Below are 17321 nucleotides of genomic sequence, written 5' to 3'. Positions count from 1 at the left end.
CATGTTCTATATGCAGATTATTTGTAAAATTATGCATTACTTGACCTAGAAATTTAACTCTCCAAGAGACTTAACCTCATTCCTTATGGTTACAACTTTGATATTCAAACCCTCGCTAACACATTTTTCTGTATTGTCCTATACTCCCAGGAATGTCCTTCCTATCTTTTTGGACATGGCAGTACAAGACCTGAGGATGTTACAATAATTCTCACCATTTCCTTCTTACACCCCCAGTAAAATATTGTATTATCTCTATTCTTCTCAAAGGGATAGCAGAGTAAAATAAATGAATTAAGCAATTCCTCCATTCGTAAAATAATTTTAAAAAACATTCTTATTTTTCTGACTTTGATAAAACTGATAGTCCTGACATAATTCACCTTCTGGTTAAGACCAAGTCACGTTAGAACAACCAACCCCAAATTTTGCCCCATTTCTTCCTCAGTATTATGATGACAGTAGATGAGAGGTAACCTTTTAATAAGACAAGGTTCAAGAAAGACGGGGAAGAATGCAGATTATCTGTTTGAATACATGGAGTCTCAGGATTAATTCAGACAACTCTTTAGCTTTGAGATCTGAATATCTTCAAAGGTATCTTTTCCCCATACATTTTGGTCCTCAAAAAAGAACCTATTTTTGTATTCCACCATCAACTAAGATAGAGAGGGCAACCTTTTGGGGGACAGGGCTACATATAACATTTATAGGGAGGGCAAGAATCACAGCTGAACTGACATTTAAGCGAATGGGAAGGACTAAGGCACACATGTTGGGAGGTGGATTTTCTGTTTCTTCCTTGGCTTTGGAAAAGGAAGCTCAAGCATTTTCCTTGTTTTATGTTAAACAGCATTAAATTATTTCTCATTTTCTCTCCCTCCCTTCACATGTAGGAATACTACATTTTGTCATTGTTGAGTTGCCTAACAATAAAAAGAGAATTTTATCATAATGATTCAGTCTAGGTAAGGAAAAAACTGCGTATCTTCTCAATATAACCTTAAAATCTCAATGCCTTCTCAGTCTGAAAGCAAGCATTTCACCAAAGAAAATATATCCAGAACAACCACAATTGCAATGTATCATTCTTGCAAAAAAGCTGGTTACAATACCCACCCCATTCCTTTCAACCCATTTACATCCATTTTTAATACAGTGATGGTCCATGTTTTTTTCTGGTACTACACAGACAAAGGATTAGCATAATTTATGATGCATGCTTGCCCAACACACATAGTCACAAAATATACTACGCAGTAGGTCGCAAAAGAGCAATTAATTCGTTTTTGCATGCAATATGGTCTTACGATGAGAGAATGGTATACAACATGTAGTTTGATCCTAGAGAGAAGAAAACTAGTATAAGAAAACCGCCCTTTTCCAGCCACCTGAACTTACCAGGAAGGCCTTCAAATAACCAGAGAACACGACCCAACCTTAGAAACAAGTAAACAAGCAGCCAACAGGTTTCCTGGTTGTGACAGACTTCTCTCCTCCATTCTTTTAGGGAACCTCCAGGCCAATGCCCCCCAAATGTCTGAAGGCACCCTTTACTAATTCTCCTGAGGATGCAAATTAGATTTGGTCATGTCACCTGCCTTGAAGGAGGCTGTAAGATGCTTTAGGCAAAGAGCAGGGATTTAACTGTAATAAATGAGCACTAAGTCCCAACTTGAAGATTACCTATTGTTAGCTTAAAGATGTTTTAAAGTCCATACTGATGGGCATATGCTTCAGCTGGGAGTCTTTTGCCTCCCTTCACTAGCCAGTCTCTATCATACCTGCCATGTATTCTGCATAGCTCCAATCACATCTTAGCAAAATGAGTAACTATATAGCATACCAGGGAATTAGATTACTGCACCATCTAGTTTCCCCTTTCTTTTGACTAGCCTTCCTTACAGCAATGTTAAGTAATTTCCCACCTGCTGATGGTTAAAGAGATAGCCACATACGGCGCACATCAGTGCTGTTCAATTAAGTCTTAATGCACTTTGAAATAATCCATGACAACTGCCAGCTGATGTGTTAATGGCTGCTCAAGGTGCCTTTCCAATTGCTGCCCTGGGTATGGAATGCAGAGGAGAAGCAAGGGGAGTTACATTAAGAGAGCTCTAATTGGAATGAGCACTCCATCTTGTATTGCTGCATTCCTCCTTCCCAAGATCACCTCAATACAGCTTTCCCTAACATTTCCGCTGGAAGAATGGCTGTAGCTTTCTCATTCATTCTCCACACTGTAACTGAGAAGAATAAAACAGCACCTGCAATTTTATTTGGTACTCAAGGGGTGGCAATACATTGACTCATCAGGAATGGCAACACCTCACAGTCTTATTTCCAGCTCATATCATACCCACCCCAGTATTCTTGCCGTGAAAACTCAATGGATCAGTACAACCAGAGATATGTCGGTATACCATCGGAAGATGAGACCCCCAGGTCGGAAGATGGTCAAAATGCTACTGGGGAGGAACAGAGGATGAGCTCAACTAGCCCCAGACGTGATGACGCAGCTAGCTCAAAGCCGAAAGGACGGCTAGCGGCCGACGGTGCTGGTGGTGAACGGCGAATCCGATGTTCTAAGGATCAACACACCATCGGAACCTGGAATGTAAGATCTATGAGCCAGGGCAAATTGGATGTGGTTATTGGTGAGATGTCAAGATTAAAGATAGACATTCTGGGCGTCCGTGAACTGAAATGGACTGGAATGGGCCACTTCACATCAAATGACCACCAGATCTACTACTGCGGACAAGAGGACCACAGAAGAAATGGAGTAGCCTTCATAATTAATAGTAAAGTGGCTAAAGCAGTGCTTGGATACAACCCAAAAAACGACAGAATGATCTCAATTCGAATTCAGGGCAAGCCATCTAACATCACAGTGATCCAAATATACGCCCCAACCACAAATGCTGAAGAAGCTGAAGTAGAGCAGTTCTATGAGGATCTGCAGCACCTACTGGACAACACGCCTAAAAGAGATGTTATTTTCATCACAGGAGACTGGAATGCTAAGGTGGGCAGTCAAATGACACCTCGAATTACAGGTAAGTATGGCCTGGGAGAACAAAACGAAGCAGGACATAGGCTGATAGAATTTTGCCAAGACAATTCACTCTGCATAACAAACACTCTCTTCCAACAACCTAAGAGACGGCTTTATACATGGACTTCACCAGATGGACAACACCGAAATCAGATTGATTACATCCTTTGCAGCCAAAGGTGGCGGACATCTGTACAGTCGGTAAAAAAAAGGCCTGGAGCTGACTGTAGTTCAGATCACGAACTTCTTCTTGCACAATTTAGAATCAGACTAAAGAGATTAGGGAAGACCCACAGATCAGCTAGATATGAGCTCACTAATATTCCTAAGGAATATGCAGTGGAGGTGAAGAATAGATTTAAGGGACTGGACTTAGTAGATAGGGTCCCGGAAGAACTCTGGACAGAAGTTGGCAGCATTGTTCAGGAGGCGGCAACAAAATACATCCCAAAGAAAGAGAAAACCAAGAAGGCAAAATGGCTGTCTGCTGAGACACTAGAAGTAGCCCAAGAAAGAAGGAAAGCAAAAGGCAACAGTGATAGGGGGAGATATGCCCAATTCAATGCCAAATTCCAGAGGTTAGCCAGAAGAGATAAGGAATTATTTTTAAACAAGCAATGCGCGGAAGTGGAAGAAGACAATAGAATAGGAAGGACAAGAGACCTCTTCCAGAAAATTAGAAACATTGGAGGTAAATTCCAGGCAAAAATGGGTATGATCAAAAACAAAGATGGCAAGGACCTAACAGAAGAAGAGATCAAGAAAAGGTGGCAAGAATATACGGAAGACCTGTATAGGAAGGATAACAATATCGGGGATAGCTTTGACGGTATGGTCGGTGAGCTAGAGCCAGACATCCTGAAGAGTGAGGTTGAGTGGGCCTTAAGAAGCATTGCTAATAACAAGGCAACAGGAGACGACGGCATCCCAGCTGAACTGTTCAAAATCTTGCGAGATGATGCTGTCAAGGTAATGCATGCTATATGCCAGCAAATTTGGAAAACACAAGAATGGCCATCAGACTGGAAAAAATCAACTTATATCCCCATACCAAAAAAGGGAAACACTAAAGAATGTTCAAACTATCGAACAGTGGCACTCATTTCACATGCCAGTAAGGTAATGCTCAAGATCCTGCAAGGTAGACTTCAGCAGTTCATGGAGCGAGAATTGCCAGATGTACAAGCTGGGTTTAGAAAAGGCAGAGGAACTACAGACCAAATTGCCAATATCCGCTGGATAATGGAAAAAGCCAGGGAGTTTCAGAAAAACATCTATTTCTGTTTTATTGACTATTCTAAAGCCTTTGACTGTGTGGACCATAACAAATTGTGGCAAGTTCTTAGCGGTATGGGGATACCAAGTCATCTTGTATGCCTCCTGAAGAATCTGTATAACGACCAAGTAGCAACAGTAAGAACAGACCACGGAACAACAGACTGGTTTAAGATTGGGAAAGGAGTACGGCAGGGCTGTATACTCTCACCCTACCTATTCAACTTGTATGCAGAACACATCATGCGACAAGCTGGCCTTGAGGAATCCAAGGCTGGAGTTAAAATCTCTGGAAGAAACATTAACAATCTCAGATATGCAGATGATACCACTTTGATGGCTGAAAGCGAAGAGGAACTGAGGAGCCTTATGATGAAGGTGAAAGAAGAAAGTGCAAAAGCTGGCTTGCAGCTAAACCTCAAAAAAACCAAGATTATGGCAACCAGCTTGACTGATAACTGGCAAATAGAGGGAGAAAATGTAGAAGCAGTGAAAGACTTTGTATTCCTAGGTGCAAAGATTACTGCAGATGCTGACTGCAGTCAGGAAATCAGAAGACGCTTAATCCTTGGAAGAAGAGCAATGACAAATCGTGATAAAATAGTTAAGAGCAGAGACATCACACTGACAACAAAGGCCCGCATAGTTAAAGCAATGGTGTTCCCTGTAGTAACATATGGCTGCGAGAGCTGGACCATAAGGAAGGCTGAGCGAAGGAAGATCGATGCTTTTGAACTGTGGTGTTGGAGGAAAATTCTGAGAGTGCCTTGGACTGCCAGAAGATCAAACCAGTCCATCCTCCAGGAAATAAAGCCAGACTGCTCACTTGAGGGAATGATATTAAAGGCAAAACTGAAATACTTTGGCCACATAATGAGAAGACAGGACACCCTGGAGAAGATGCTGATGCTGGGGAGAGCGGAAGGCAAAAGGAAGAGGGGCCGACCAAGGGCAAGGTGGATGGATGATATTCTAGAGGTGACGGACTCGTCCCTGGGGGAGCTGGGGGTGTTGACGACCGACAGGAAGCTCTGGCGTGGGCTGGTCCATGAAGTCACGAAGAGTCGGAAGCGACTAAACGAATAAACAACAAATCTTGTCTCTGTGGCATCAGAAACACTGTTTTTTTATACTGTCCTGAGCATTCTGATTAATAAATAGCTACTGTACTCTACATCATTTTAGGCAAATGTAAAAAAAAAAAACGATGAAAGCAGCATTATGGCCAAGCTCTGCTCTTTTGGGGTGAGTTTGTGTGCGCGCGCAATGTCATAATGCATGTAGAAAAGAGGTGAGGCCTTGACACTGCCTGCGTTATTTTCCCCACTACTGCTTAAGCCATAAAAATGTTTGGTTTTAATTTCACCTATTGTCTGTGCCCAACCATTCAACATCCACTGTGGTAAAGCAATTTGACTTGAATCAGGGCTTCTGAATAGGCATCTTAAGGATTCCTAATGCAGCTGCTATTGGTTGTGTATTAGGACCTAAACATTATCCTTCCCGACTCTTGTGTCATTTCTAAAACCTAAATGACTCACAACAGGCTATTTTCAGCTGTTTTCAGAGACCTTGGAAGACTCATAAGAAAGGAGGGGGCTTCCCACCAGGCTAGAGCAGACATCATGGTTTAAGGAAAGGATTAACACCTCACACACCAAGCAACAGACAGAGGCATTAAGCTGAACAAGACAACAACACCTGGCAGCCAAGAAACACTACATCCTGAGAACAACAGGAGAAGGCTATAAGCAGACAATCCTTTAAAACCAGAATTGAAAAAAGTGAAGAAGCAAGAAGGAATGACTAATGCTACATGGGGGGGGGGGGGGGGAGGTGTGACCAAGGTTACTAAGGACAGGAAAAATCCCAGCATTGCAACTTTAAATCCAACTTGGCAAGCTACACAAAATAACCCTCTGCAACTTAGCTATCAATCACCTCTGCATAATGGAAAAGCAACAACAATAGCAATAATAATTCATTACATCCATGTTATTAAAAATATGCTTAGGCAAGCCTACATGCACTACTGGGAGGGTCTGCTTCAGGATGGAGAGGTGCATCTGCAGCCTAGAGCCTGGACTGGCCTTGCTAACCTTGAGAAAAGAGGAGGAAGGCTGGCATCTGCTCTTTAACTTACATGTAATGAGATTGGATTCTTCAGCTTTAAAAAAAAAATGAGGAAGAAACTGGCTTGCCCACACTAGTCAATTCCTCTCAAAGACTGCATTTCTCTCTCAAATATGCATCCATCTTCTCCATGAGATAAATTCAAGGGAGTGGCTGACAAATCCTTGATCACAGTTGGTGGAGTTATTGTTCACAGGCCCCATGCAAATATATCACTTTACTGCCACTCTGCCATTTCAGCACTTTGTCTGAAACCAATTATTAGTCCAAATGATTAAGCTACCTTACAAAATGTCTAATAAATTAACAAGCCTGGAACTAACCTTGTTTCTTCTCTAGGAAACAAGAAAGCCATAATAAATTACACTAGAGGCCCCTGGGCCAGAGGCAGCCCCTGAAAATCTTGGATGCAATCTCTAGAGCACCCCCCAACTGCTAGAAATTCAATTGCTAATGATAAAAAAAGTGATTAAATGCACAGAAGGTAATTATATTAACAATGCTGAGTTAACTTCTGTAACTTTAATCAAATTTAAACAGGTAGTTATTTTTTATGTTGTGGAAAAGATTTTACAAACCACAGTGGTAAGGTTTACCTGGGTCTCTATACCAGTGTTTCTCAACCTTGGCAATTTTCAGATGTGTGGACTTCAACTCCCAGAATTCCCCAGCCAGGCAGGCTGGCTAGGGAACTTTGGGAGTTGAAGTCCACACATCTGAAAGTTGCCAAGGTTGAGAAACACTGCTCTACACCATAAGAAAATGGGATATGTGCACTTAGGTTTTCCCACATCAGTCCCACATGCAGATGAATGAAAAATACTGGAATACCAGTGGTCACCTAACCCACATGTCATGGATGCGACAATGCTGCAGCAAATTCATAGAGACTGGCCCAAAGCAAAATGTGTCATACATTCTTATACTCCTGATTTTAGGTTTTCACTTACAGGGCACTCAGTAATATTTTGCGTCCAGAGGCTCATATTGGAGCTGTCTTCAATGGTTGTGCATCGTTTTTGCTTCTTATCCCAGCCGCAATAGGGGTCCCGTGCACCCAGGCACTCCCTGGTGAAGAAAGAGAAAGAGGTGGTGTTCTTTCACTGACCAGAAGTTTTCAAACAAGTAATTAACTTACACACCTTCTCATGCAACAGCTGTCAAGTATGCCAAACTGCAGCAGCAGAAACACATTTATTTTATAACAACGTTTCACCTGCAAGGAAGGTTTCAAGATGGCCAAATTAGCAAGATCATGAAAGCTACTACTTCTCCCCAATAAAAACAAACAACCCCCCATCCTATTGACTCTCACCCAAAACCTGAAGGATGACAAAGAGCTGCTTTGCAAATCTAATCAAAGAACACATAGTTGTAAATAATGATATATGAATCCAATTTCCTACAAAATAAAAGTATTTTGGGGAAACAACTTATAAACAGAAGAAGCAGGAATAAACCAATATTAAAAAGTTACCAGTGTTGGCTTTTTTAAAAAATACAATAGTAGCATTTATAATATAACATTATGTAAGCAGTATGAAAAGAGATAATGTCTTTTTTAAATTAAAAAAATAGTGCTCAATAGTGTATTCATTCAGTTATGTGGTGTTTGGGTCCATTTTTAGCTATCCTCTTTGTTAAAGAAAATAACTGGTTAATACTTTCAAAATACAGTAAAGGTCACAGGTCAGACTAGATCTTATTTAGGTGAGCAATGCTAGTAACACTTTTAGTCTAGAATATATCACTTCTGACTATGGTTAATGTGTTGTAGACATCTTTAATTTGAACCCACATGTTGCTCAAGATGGCTTTCCAATCACCTTAACTGCAGGAAAGTCGAAGATCATATTTAGAACCACTTGTAAATACGCCCTTGGCTAACATCAGTTTACACTTTCTTCAATCATTTACGTAAGTAACCTACAGCAGTCAAAGCAGTTCATATTAGAACAGAAATAGGACTACGCAGTAAACAGCCTGGCTTTTTTTATTAAAGGTTCTATTGCCTCCTTATCATTTAACAAGCAAATCTGGAAGGGGTTTAACAAATATGCATCACAGAAGGAAGAGACACAGGTTCTTCCCCTCTAGTATTTGGGAAGAACTGTCCAGTGAAGAAGAGCACACCAAAAATAAACCACAAACTAAGACTCTTTTATTCTTGAGGACAATGAACTTCCAAATTACTGAACAGGCAGAAGTGACTTAATTTTCATAGGTATAGCTCAGGTAACAGAAAAATATAGACAATTAAAAAGTTCTGGTTCTATGTTTTTTTCTGGATCTACAATAATTCAATCAGCAAGTTCAGTCCTAATCCAAAGGCCCAGAAAAATTTTGCAGTTATCCATTAATGCTATGGAGTGGAGTGGGGGGAGAATAATCAAGATACAACTCAGGAGAAAAAAAAATTATTCCAAGTCTAGACATTGGCATGACAAGTTAAACATTCACATACACCCTCATGCACATTCAGAAATCTTTGAAAACCCATGAGTTGGTACTCAACTAGAAATGGCACAGCTTGTCTTCACAGCATAGTGCAACCTATTAGAATACAGCACCACCAATGCACACCTATTACAAAGTGGTGTATCTGAAAGCAAATATCAGATTTCTTTCAGTTGCCAGATCAAGGATTTTTTAAATGAGTCTCCAATTTATTCTTCCTATTCAGAAGGATCCCTGCCTTGTAATTTAGGCACAATCCCTTGGCTGTTTTAAATAAAGGACTGAGAGCAAAAAGAAGCAATACTCTACTCTGTTGCCCTTGAAGAGGTCTGCAACAAAACAAAAACACAGCAATGGAAGAGGGAAGGAGAAATGGTCATTCTATGGCAGCTCAATCCAATCATACCTATCAAGGATAAATAACAGTGTAGGAAAAGCTCTGGGCTTTTCAACACAAGGACTCTGAAGGAGATGTGTTTTGGCTGTAGACTAGTATTTTATTTATTTATTTAATTTCTATAGCCACCCACCTCAACCAAGTAACTTGGGCGGCGAACAATTACAAAAACAGTTAAAACAATTACAATACAATACAAAAATACAATATATATGGCAGCCAAGAAAAATTATCACCATAATTACCAGAATAGCCAAGAAACAGGGCCCTTAACACATTCGGGGGCCCAGGCCTGGGTACATAACCAAGTCTTTAGAGCCTTACGAAAGGCCAACAGGGTCAGGGTCATCCTAATCTCTGAAGGGAGAATATTCCAGAGGGCAGGGGCCATGGCAGAGAAGACACAGCTCCTGGTCCCTGCCAACTGACATTCCTTGGCTGATGGGACCCGCAACATGCCCAGCCTGCTGGACCAAATTGGACAAGTGGAAACTATTGGGAAAACACGATCCCTTAGGTAACACGGTGCCAAGCTACAGTATAATATGGCACACTAGGTCAGCCCATGTTGCTCTAATCCACAGAACAGGGTGGGCCTCCATTTCTAGCCAATGTAAATTGACAGTTGTTGTTTGGCACAGAATGAGGGGAAAAATAGTTGCCTGGAGTCACTGACCAGACAGATCAGACAAGCGGAAGAAGCACAACCAAATGGCCTTGAAGCATAAAGTGACCTAGATGTTCCTGGACAGTATTACTTGGCTCCTGAAGATAAGAAGGGGGATTGCGGGGGTGGGGTGGGGTGGGGAGAGCAGTAGAGAAATAAATGAATTCTACTCAGAAACCCCAGTTTCCTTCTGACCTTCTGGATTTTGCAATAAAACTTATTTGGGAATACTTCCATTTAACCAGAGCTGAGCAGGCTGAATATGGAATAGAAAAAGCATATTGAAGTAGTTTTATACAATCCATTAAACAGACATATACATTGAGCATCCAAGGGACAGCAATACATTTTTAAAAAATGAGTTGGTAGTAATTAGAATATAAGGAGGAGGATGGAACACATCTGAGCAATTTCAAATCTCAGAGCAAAATCAAGGATTCCCAAGCATACCATTTCATACTGCTTATTTCTCCCTGGAGCTTGCAGGAGAGAGGAGATCAGAATAATCCTTTATAGTTATTTTAAAGGGTCAGCAGCTGTATCTTAAAAAACATAATTGTCTTAATGTGGAGAAGCAGACTAAACCTGGCTGAATGATAAAGCACAAATATACTACAAAAGTGCCTGAAAATCAAAATGCTTAGATCACCAGTTTATAATTTATCCTTTAAAACCCATACTTTAAAAAAAAAAATAGAAGGTACACTTAAGCAAACATCATACAAGAGGCATCCCACATCGTTTTCACACGGAAAGAGCATTCCTTGGGCTGTAAAGGAGATGGGGGGGGGGGGAGAGTTGTATTTTCATACTTGCAAGGTTCTGTAAATGTAGCTTTACAATAAAGTAGAGCTAGCTCATCTGGTTCACCCTGCGAGGCCGACATCAATCTTGCAAGTATGAAAGTACAATTCCCCCCCCCCCATTTCATTTATAGCCCAAGAAACTAGGGAGGGTCTCCTCTGAGCCTCTTGCCCTGCCCACTGTCTAGCTGTGGGCTATGCTGTCTCTTATCTGACCGTTCCCTTGGCAGTGTCTCTTCACCCAGTCTCCGAAGGTCTTTCCCACATATCATTACATGCAGTGACTACATTGTTGATATGAACCATGTAGGTCTACTATACTTTAGAAATTTACCCTCAAACCTCCCTGGATTTTTAAGACTGCAGAACTGAAAAAGACAAGACAGAGGATCATCCTTTGCCACACAGTCCTGAGACTAGATTTAAAGAGTTGCCTTTCCTCAGACTGGGCATCAAACCGAAAATAACATTAATTGCAAGAATGCAACTAATAAAAATTTTGGTTGTTCTGTTATGTTGCTTGGTCGCCTTTTTATATTTATATATTGTTGGCATTTAATGTTATATGGATTTGGGGGCGTTTTGATTTATTTTTTGTTTTTATGTTGTATGCCACCCAGAGTCACACTGTTAGAGTTGGGCAGCCTTATAAATCTTATAAATAAATAAGAATTTTTAAAATATGTATGTATGTACACACACACACACACACACACACAGCTGTAAGAGGATAAGCAGTAAGTAGAGGGGAAATGTTTATAACTCCTTTAGATGCATACACTCTGGGATCCTGAATTATCACTCATCTGAAGAAGCTATAAACTACAGGAGGGAGGCCTGGGATTGGCAACTTGTGAACCATGAACTTCCTCCAACTACAACTGCTGAAGAATTATAGTACAGCTTCCCACTGTTTTGAGAAGAAAACAAATCAAAATGGTATTGAAAGCCTTAAAATAGGTTTAACCATTTAAAGTTGTTATAAAGGAGGAAGGAAGGAAAAGTCTCAATTCTCTTTGCCCCACTCATGTGGGTAACTTATTTTGCTTCCTTGCTCCATTCACTGCACCCCTCTCTTTGAAATGCACAGAATGTCTACCTGCACCTTTGATCACCCATTGCCCCAACACCTTCTCATGTGATGCAAAATCTTCAAAGGATAATATGCAGGAATGAAAAAGTTAAAGTCTCTCTTTCCAATCCCTAAAGTTTTAGTGCTTCTCAATCTCCTTGCAGGTAATTACATTTCAAAAAAATCTTACAAGTTATTGTATTCACACTACCTGTGACGCTGACCCATGCCTTAATTATGGCTTGTTCAGATGATTATAATGCACCACAAAAGCCACCTTTTAAGATGTTCCAAAACTTCCGTTGTTTCCAAACAATACAAACAGAATTACAGCATGAAACTCCCTTTCCATTTTTTCTGGCACAGTTCAATGTGCCAGTTATGGTGCAGAAAGACCTGTGTGACTTGTCACCAGATTATTTGAAAGATTCCTTTCCTCCAAACATGCCTGTTTTGATGGAAGCCCTTCTTCACAGCTTACCAACATTTGAAGCACACTTGGTATGAGCATGAAAGAAGGCCTTTGAGGGTGGGGCTCCTCAAACATTTTAGAAATCCTTGCCAAGGAAGCTCCAGCTAGCTCAATCTCTCATATAAGGAGCTCTGCTGGATCAGACCAATGGTCTAGCCACCACGCATAACAGGAGATGAATGACAACCATCCATGAGCAGACAGATGAACACATTTTATTTAGACATGACTTCAACCTTTTAGGCTGACCTGTCAATATGCTGCTACTTTCTTTTATTGATGTTTTCTCCAGTGTGTTGTTGTTTTACTATATATTTGTCACCATTAATGTAATGTGATAAAAAGACTAAAAATCAAGAGGTGAATGACTAGTTTTCAATATTCAAGCAATTTTTAACATGTAGAAAATATACAAATATGCAGTTCCCCAGCTGGAGTTTGAAAATAGAATTTGACACTAAAATAAAATAATAAAATGTATTTTCCCCTTCCTAGTTTTTGTCCTCTGATCTACAGTACTTGCACATGCAGCCCTATATATATCACAATTCCTGAAGATGTTGATCTTTTAGGCCAGATTTTCTACAAAATGCAGCATAAATTGACACAGGCTGCCCAAGATTATGCTGTGAAAATTAAAATAGGTTTAGCAATGAACTGGCCTACTCTATCTTCTTTTCTCAAAAAAGAGGTCTTAGATGTAAAAGGAAGAACCAGGGCAAAACTCTTTTCCTATGATAAGGTTTTTGGTGGAATAGCTGAAAATATTTGAGAACTGTTTAGGTCACCAAGAGATACATTAAACTCGCCTTCCCCAACCTGATGCCTCTAAATACATTGGGGACGTTCTGGAAGTTGCAGTTCCAATTTATTTATCCAGAAAACTGGGGAAGCCTACGTTAGATGTTAGAAATGTATTTATTTTATTTGTCAAATTTCTCTGCTACCCATCTCATACACAATGACTCCGGGCGGCTTACAGATAATAAAATAACAGTCAGTAAAAAAAGTACAATATAAAATCAATGCTTCTTAACTGGAAAAGAACCTTACGAAAAGAACGGAGCTTGGGAAGTTAAGTTTGAGTGAAATCATGGAGACTTTAAAATATTAATTGAGCCTTAAGGCTTGTGTCTGTAACCAAACGATCCTGCAGCATTCACGGAACAAAAATTGCCTTTGGTGGGTATAAGTAACCCTTCTGATACTTTCTTAAACTACAAGTTCATAAAATATAGCAGATATTTAGGGTACCATCAGTCAAGCAACTGTTCCCTTTTCAAAATTCAACTTAGTTTGAGCTCATCCGAGATCATATCCAATGTACAGTAGCAGCCTTCAGGCCAATAATCTATCTAGATAAGGAATAAATACCCTTTGCTGGATCAGTAGAAAACTGCTGCTTAAGTCAGACTGGAGTTGGTTTTAGCTAATAAAAGGAGGAGGCAGCACAGAAGCCAAGCAAAAGTTCATATAATAATTGGATGTGAAATCTGGATGTGGAGTAAGTCCCTGCATGGAGTGGTTTTTGCCCCTTCACTGGAGGTTTTCAAACAGAGGCTGGGTAGACATCTATCGGGGATGGTGTCGGGAATCTTGGAGTGTGCAGAGGGTTGGAGTTGATAGGTTGGGAAGGTCCCTTCCAACTCTATGATTCTATGATTTACAGAGATGCATTGTGGATGATTATGACCTAAAACTCAATTATGAAAAATGCCTTATTAGTTTAAGTATGCAACATGGCCCAAAGAACGGAGCTTATTTCTATGTTTATACAAAACTCAAGACTGCATTTTTAATGGAAGTCCCCAAACTTTGGTGTTTTTTAGTAGACAGCCATTAATTGAAGTCACTGTTGTACAATTTGTAGATGGAAGAATATTCCCTTACTCTCTTTATAGAAAGCAAAAGCAGCAAGAAAAACTTATAACACATTTGTCTTTTGTAAAAGCCCAGCTTTTGAGACTTTGCATACATCACATGTCCTTCTGCAACAGCTGGAGAAGGTATGTTTTCTATCACTTCACACCATGCTTCTGAAGGAAAAAAAAAAGAATTCCCCACTCCTCAGTGCCTCTTACTTTGCATCATACAATGGAGAAGGAAAAGGCTATGCAAGAGTATCTTGTTTATCTCCCCAAAGAAAACTGTGACCCCAAGCACCCTATTTTACATGTGTTTGTTTAAATGTCAAGAGGGCAGTTTTTGTGACTGACAGGTCTGAGGAAGACGAAGTGTCATGCGCTGCCTACCTCTGAATAATGCTCAGACACTGGTTCGGTGGAACAGGCTCTGGTTTATTCACAGCGCAGGTACAGCATCGGAAAAAAGCTGAGAGTGACAGGAGCGCGCCGGTGCGGGGTTTAAATATCCCGCGCCGGTCAGCGCCCCCTCACTCGCGGTCACGTCACCCCCCTTTGTCCAACACGTTGACCTGCCGGTGGGTGAGGGGTTGCGAGGCCCCGCTGGCGTTCCGGGATCGCCCATCATCGGTTTCTCTATTCCTCCGGTGATTGCTGTCAGCTGGGCGATCTCCGTTGTATTAGCGCTAATGGCTTGGGTGTGCTCCGCGATCCGTTTAGCTATTGTTTCTTGACCTTCAGTCATTGTGAGTTGATGGCTACTTATCTTGAGCCCCTTCCCCTGTTTCCTTGCTATTGTCATGTGTGCCATTGCGCTGATGACTTCAGCTCAACGGCACTCATGACACGAAGTCCTATACAGAGTCCCTGCGTGAGTAGTCAGAATGCTGTTGATGTATTATGTATATTTTGCAAATATGCACACGCATACATGAGGTTTACTTCTAGTTTGCTTGAGGCTGTGCAGAACTGTAAAGGAATTTAGAATTTATGTTGGAGAAGAAAGAGCTGTTAAAGGGAAGGAGCGACCCGTTGAGGAGGGACATGGAGAAGCAATCACTCAGTCCAGAGTTTGAAATGAATGTTAGAAAGAAACTCAGAAAAACCATCCCTTGATTTTGTTTAGTAGAAGAGAGAAGAGACAGGAACTTGGACAGGCTTTCAAGGTTCTGCTATTATACCCTACCACAGTAAAGTAGTATTCCTGGAATCTCTGGGGTGTCCGTTTCTTGACCTGGCCTACCTCCAAGGGCTGACAGTAGCAGATCAGATAACAATTCCTTGACCACACCGAAGACTGCTTCAACAGTTCTGTGAAGGTGAAGTCCTAAGTGCAATTTTTTAAATTTTATTTTCTATCCTGCCTTTATTATTTTTATAAATAACTCAAGGCGGCGAACATACCTAATACTCCTTCCTCCTCCTATTTTCACCATTTCACTATTTTCACTGATTCTGAACAAAAGCCCACTTAATCCAGCATTTTGTTCCCATCCAGACTGGTCGGATACCAATGGGAAGCCACAAGCAGAAGAGAAGCACATGTTCCAACTTGAGCATAAATTTTGCTGGGGGACTTACAAATAAATAAAGCAAACCTCTTCCCACCCCTTCTAACTAGTATTAATGGAGAAGGAGAGGGAAAAAGAAAATACGTAAGGAGAGAGAGAGAGAGAGAGAGAGAGAGAGAGAAACTAAAGAGAAAGAGAGAGAAACTAAAGAGAAAGAGAGAGAAACTAAATTGAAACTGCAGTTCAACATACAAGGGACACTTTCACAGCAGAACTCTGCACCAGTTCAAAAGCAGCTCTGGAACCTCTTTATTCAAAAGCTGAGCCAATTTCATTCTAGTTCAGCTGCAACGCAATGCAACGCAACACAACGAACTACAGCTCATCCATTCACAGGAATTACTGCCTTACTCTGGCTTTAGTAAATCTTCCATGGGCAAAAGTGACAATGATTTTCCTGCAGTCCTCATAGGAATTCATTTATTCATTCATTCATATATGAAAAATGTACATAATATGAAGTAAGGACATGGATGGAGCTAACATTCAACTGCCATGGCTCTGTCTGAATCTCTATGAAGAAAAAATACAAATGTATGATTATATTTAGTTGTTTTAATATTTTTAATTTATTTTTAATTGTTTTTCTGGGAAGCTGCTGAAAGCAGCATTGCAACGTGGCAGTATACAAAATAAACAATTCTGCTGTATTACCATCTGATTGGATGCAAATATCACTGAATTCGTTAAGACCTATTTCGTAGTAAATACAGGTAAAAGAGTGCAGAAAAGGGGAAACTGACGTTAATTTTAGTAAGTTGCTTAGAGCTACAAATGGGAGCAGATGGCATATAATTTCTTAAAAAAAATGAGTGAATAACTTGTGATTAAACTTGAAGAGCCTGAGCTTTAACTCATGTGCTCATTAACTCAGGCATCTCACCCAGAGTGACCTCTTTGGGCTCTCCACCTTTTTTCCTAGGCAGGCTTTAGGGACTGCAGAGGAGTGCAAAGGTGGCCTTGGTACGCAAAGGTATGCAAGAGCCGTTAAGTAAATAAAAACATTCTTGGACAGGCTTGCTGAATATTGAAAGCTTGATTTCCCTTTTGAAAGACTTTAAAAAATCAGGTGAGTTTGGAAGATATTTCTAATTAGGAATTTTTGCCTTTTTAAAGTTTTTATTTGTTGTGTTTTTTTCTTTTGTGTGTGTGTGGTGAACAGTTTATATGTATGCATGTTTGAAAATGGATTATTATTAATATTAATAATAATAATTATTAATATTAATAATTATTAATAATAATTATTAATATTAATAAGCACTATTATTATTAATAATAATAATTTTTATAAAAGAGAAAGTAAACGACCACTCAGTCCTGAGAGAGGAAGGAGTGTGAGAAAGTGACTCAAAATATCCCTGCCTTGATTCCCTTTTGTATAAGATGGGACAGAGAAATTCTGACAGGCTTTCAAGATTTCAAGTTTGGTCTAGTGGCTAAGGCTCCAGGCTAGAAACCAGGAGACGGTGAGTTCTAGTCCTGCCTTAGGCCTGAAAGCAGGCTGGGTGACTTTGGGCCAGTGTCATGAGTGCCGTTGAGCTGAAGTCATCA

The 17321-nt window shown here is 40.3% G+C and overlaps 1 protein-coding gene across 1 annotated transcript in view; it reads right to left on the bottom strand.

Annotated features, from left to right (window-relative positions):
- SEMA5B (semaphorin 5B) overlaps positions 1-17321 on the bottom strand; it is a 201012-nt gene that overhangs the window by 56108 nt on the left and 127583 nt on the right. The window contains exon 12 of the mRNA XM_063309048.1: positions 7417-7534. Coding sequence (XP_063165118.1) covers positions 7417-7534 — 118 coding nt within the window. The remainder of the gene's footprint in view (positions 1-7416; positions 7535-17321) is intronic.

Source organism: Candoia aspera, chromosome 1 (assembly GCF_035149785.1).
Source record: "Candoia aspera isolate rCanAsp1 chromosome 1, rCanAsp1.hap2, whole genome shotgun sequence".
Classification (NCBI taxonomy): domain Eukaryota; kingdom Metazoa; phylum Chordata; class Lepidosauria; order Squamata; family Boidae; genus Candoia; species Candoia aspera.
This window is presented reverse-complemented; position numbering and strand designations above follow the sequence as displayed.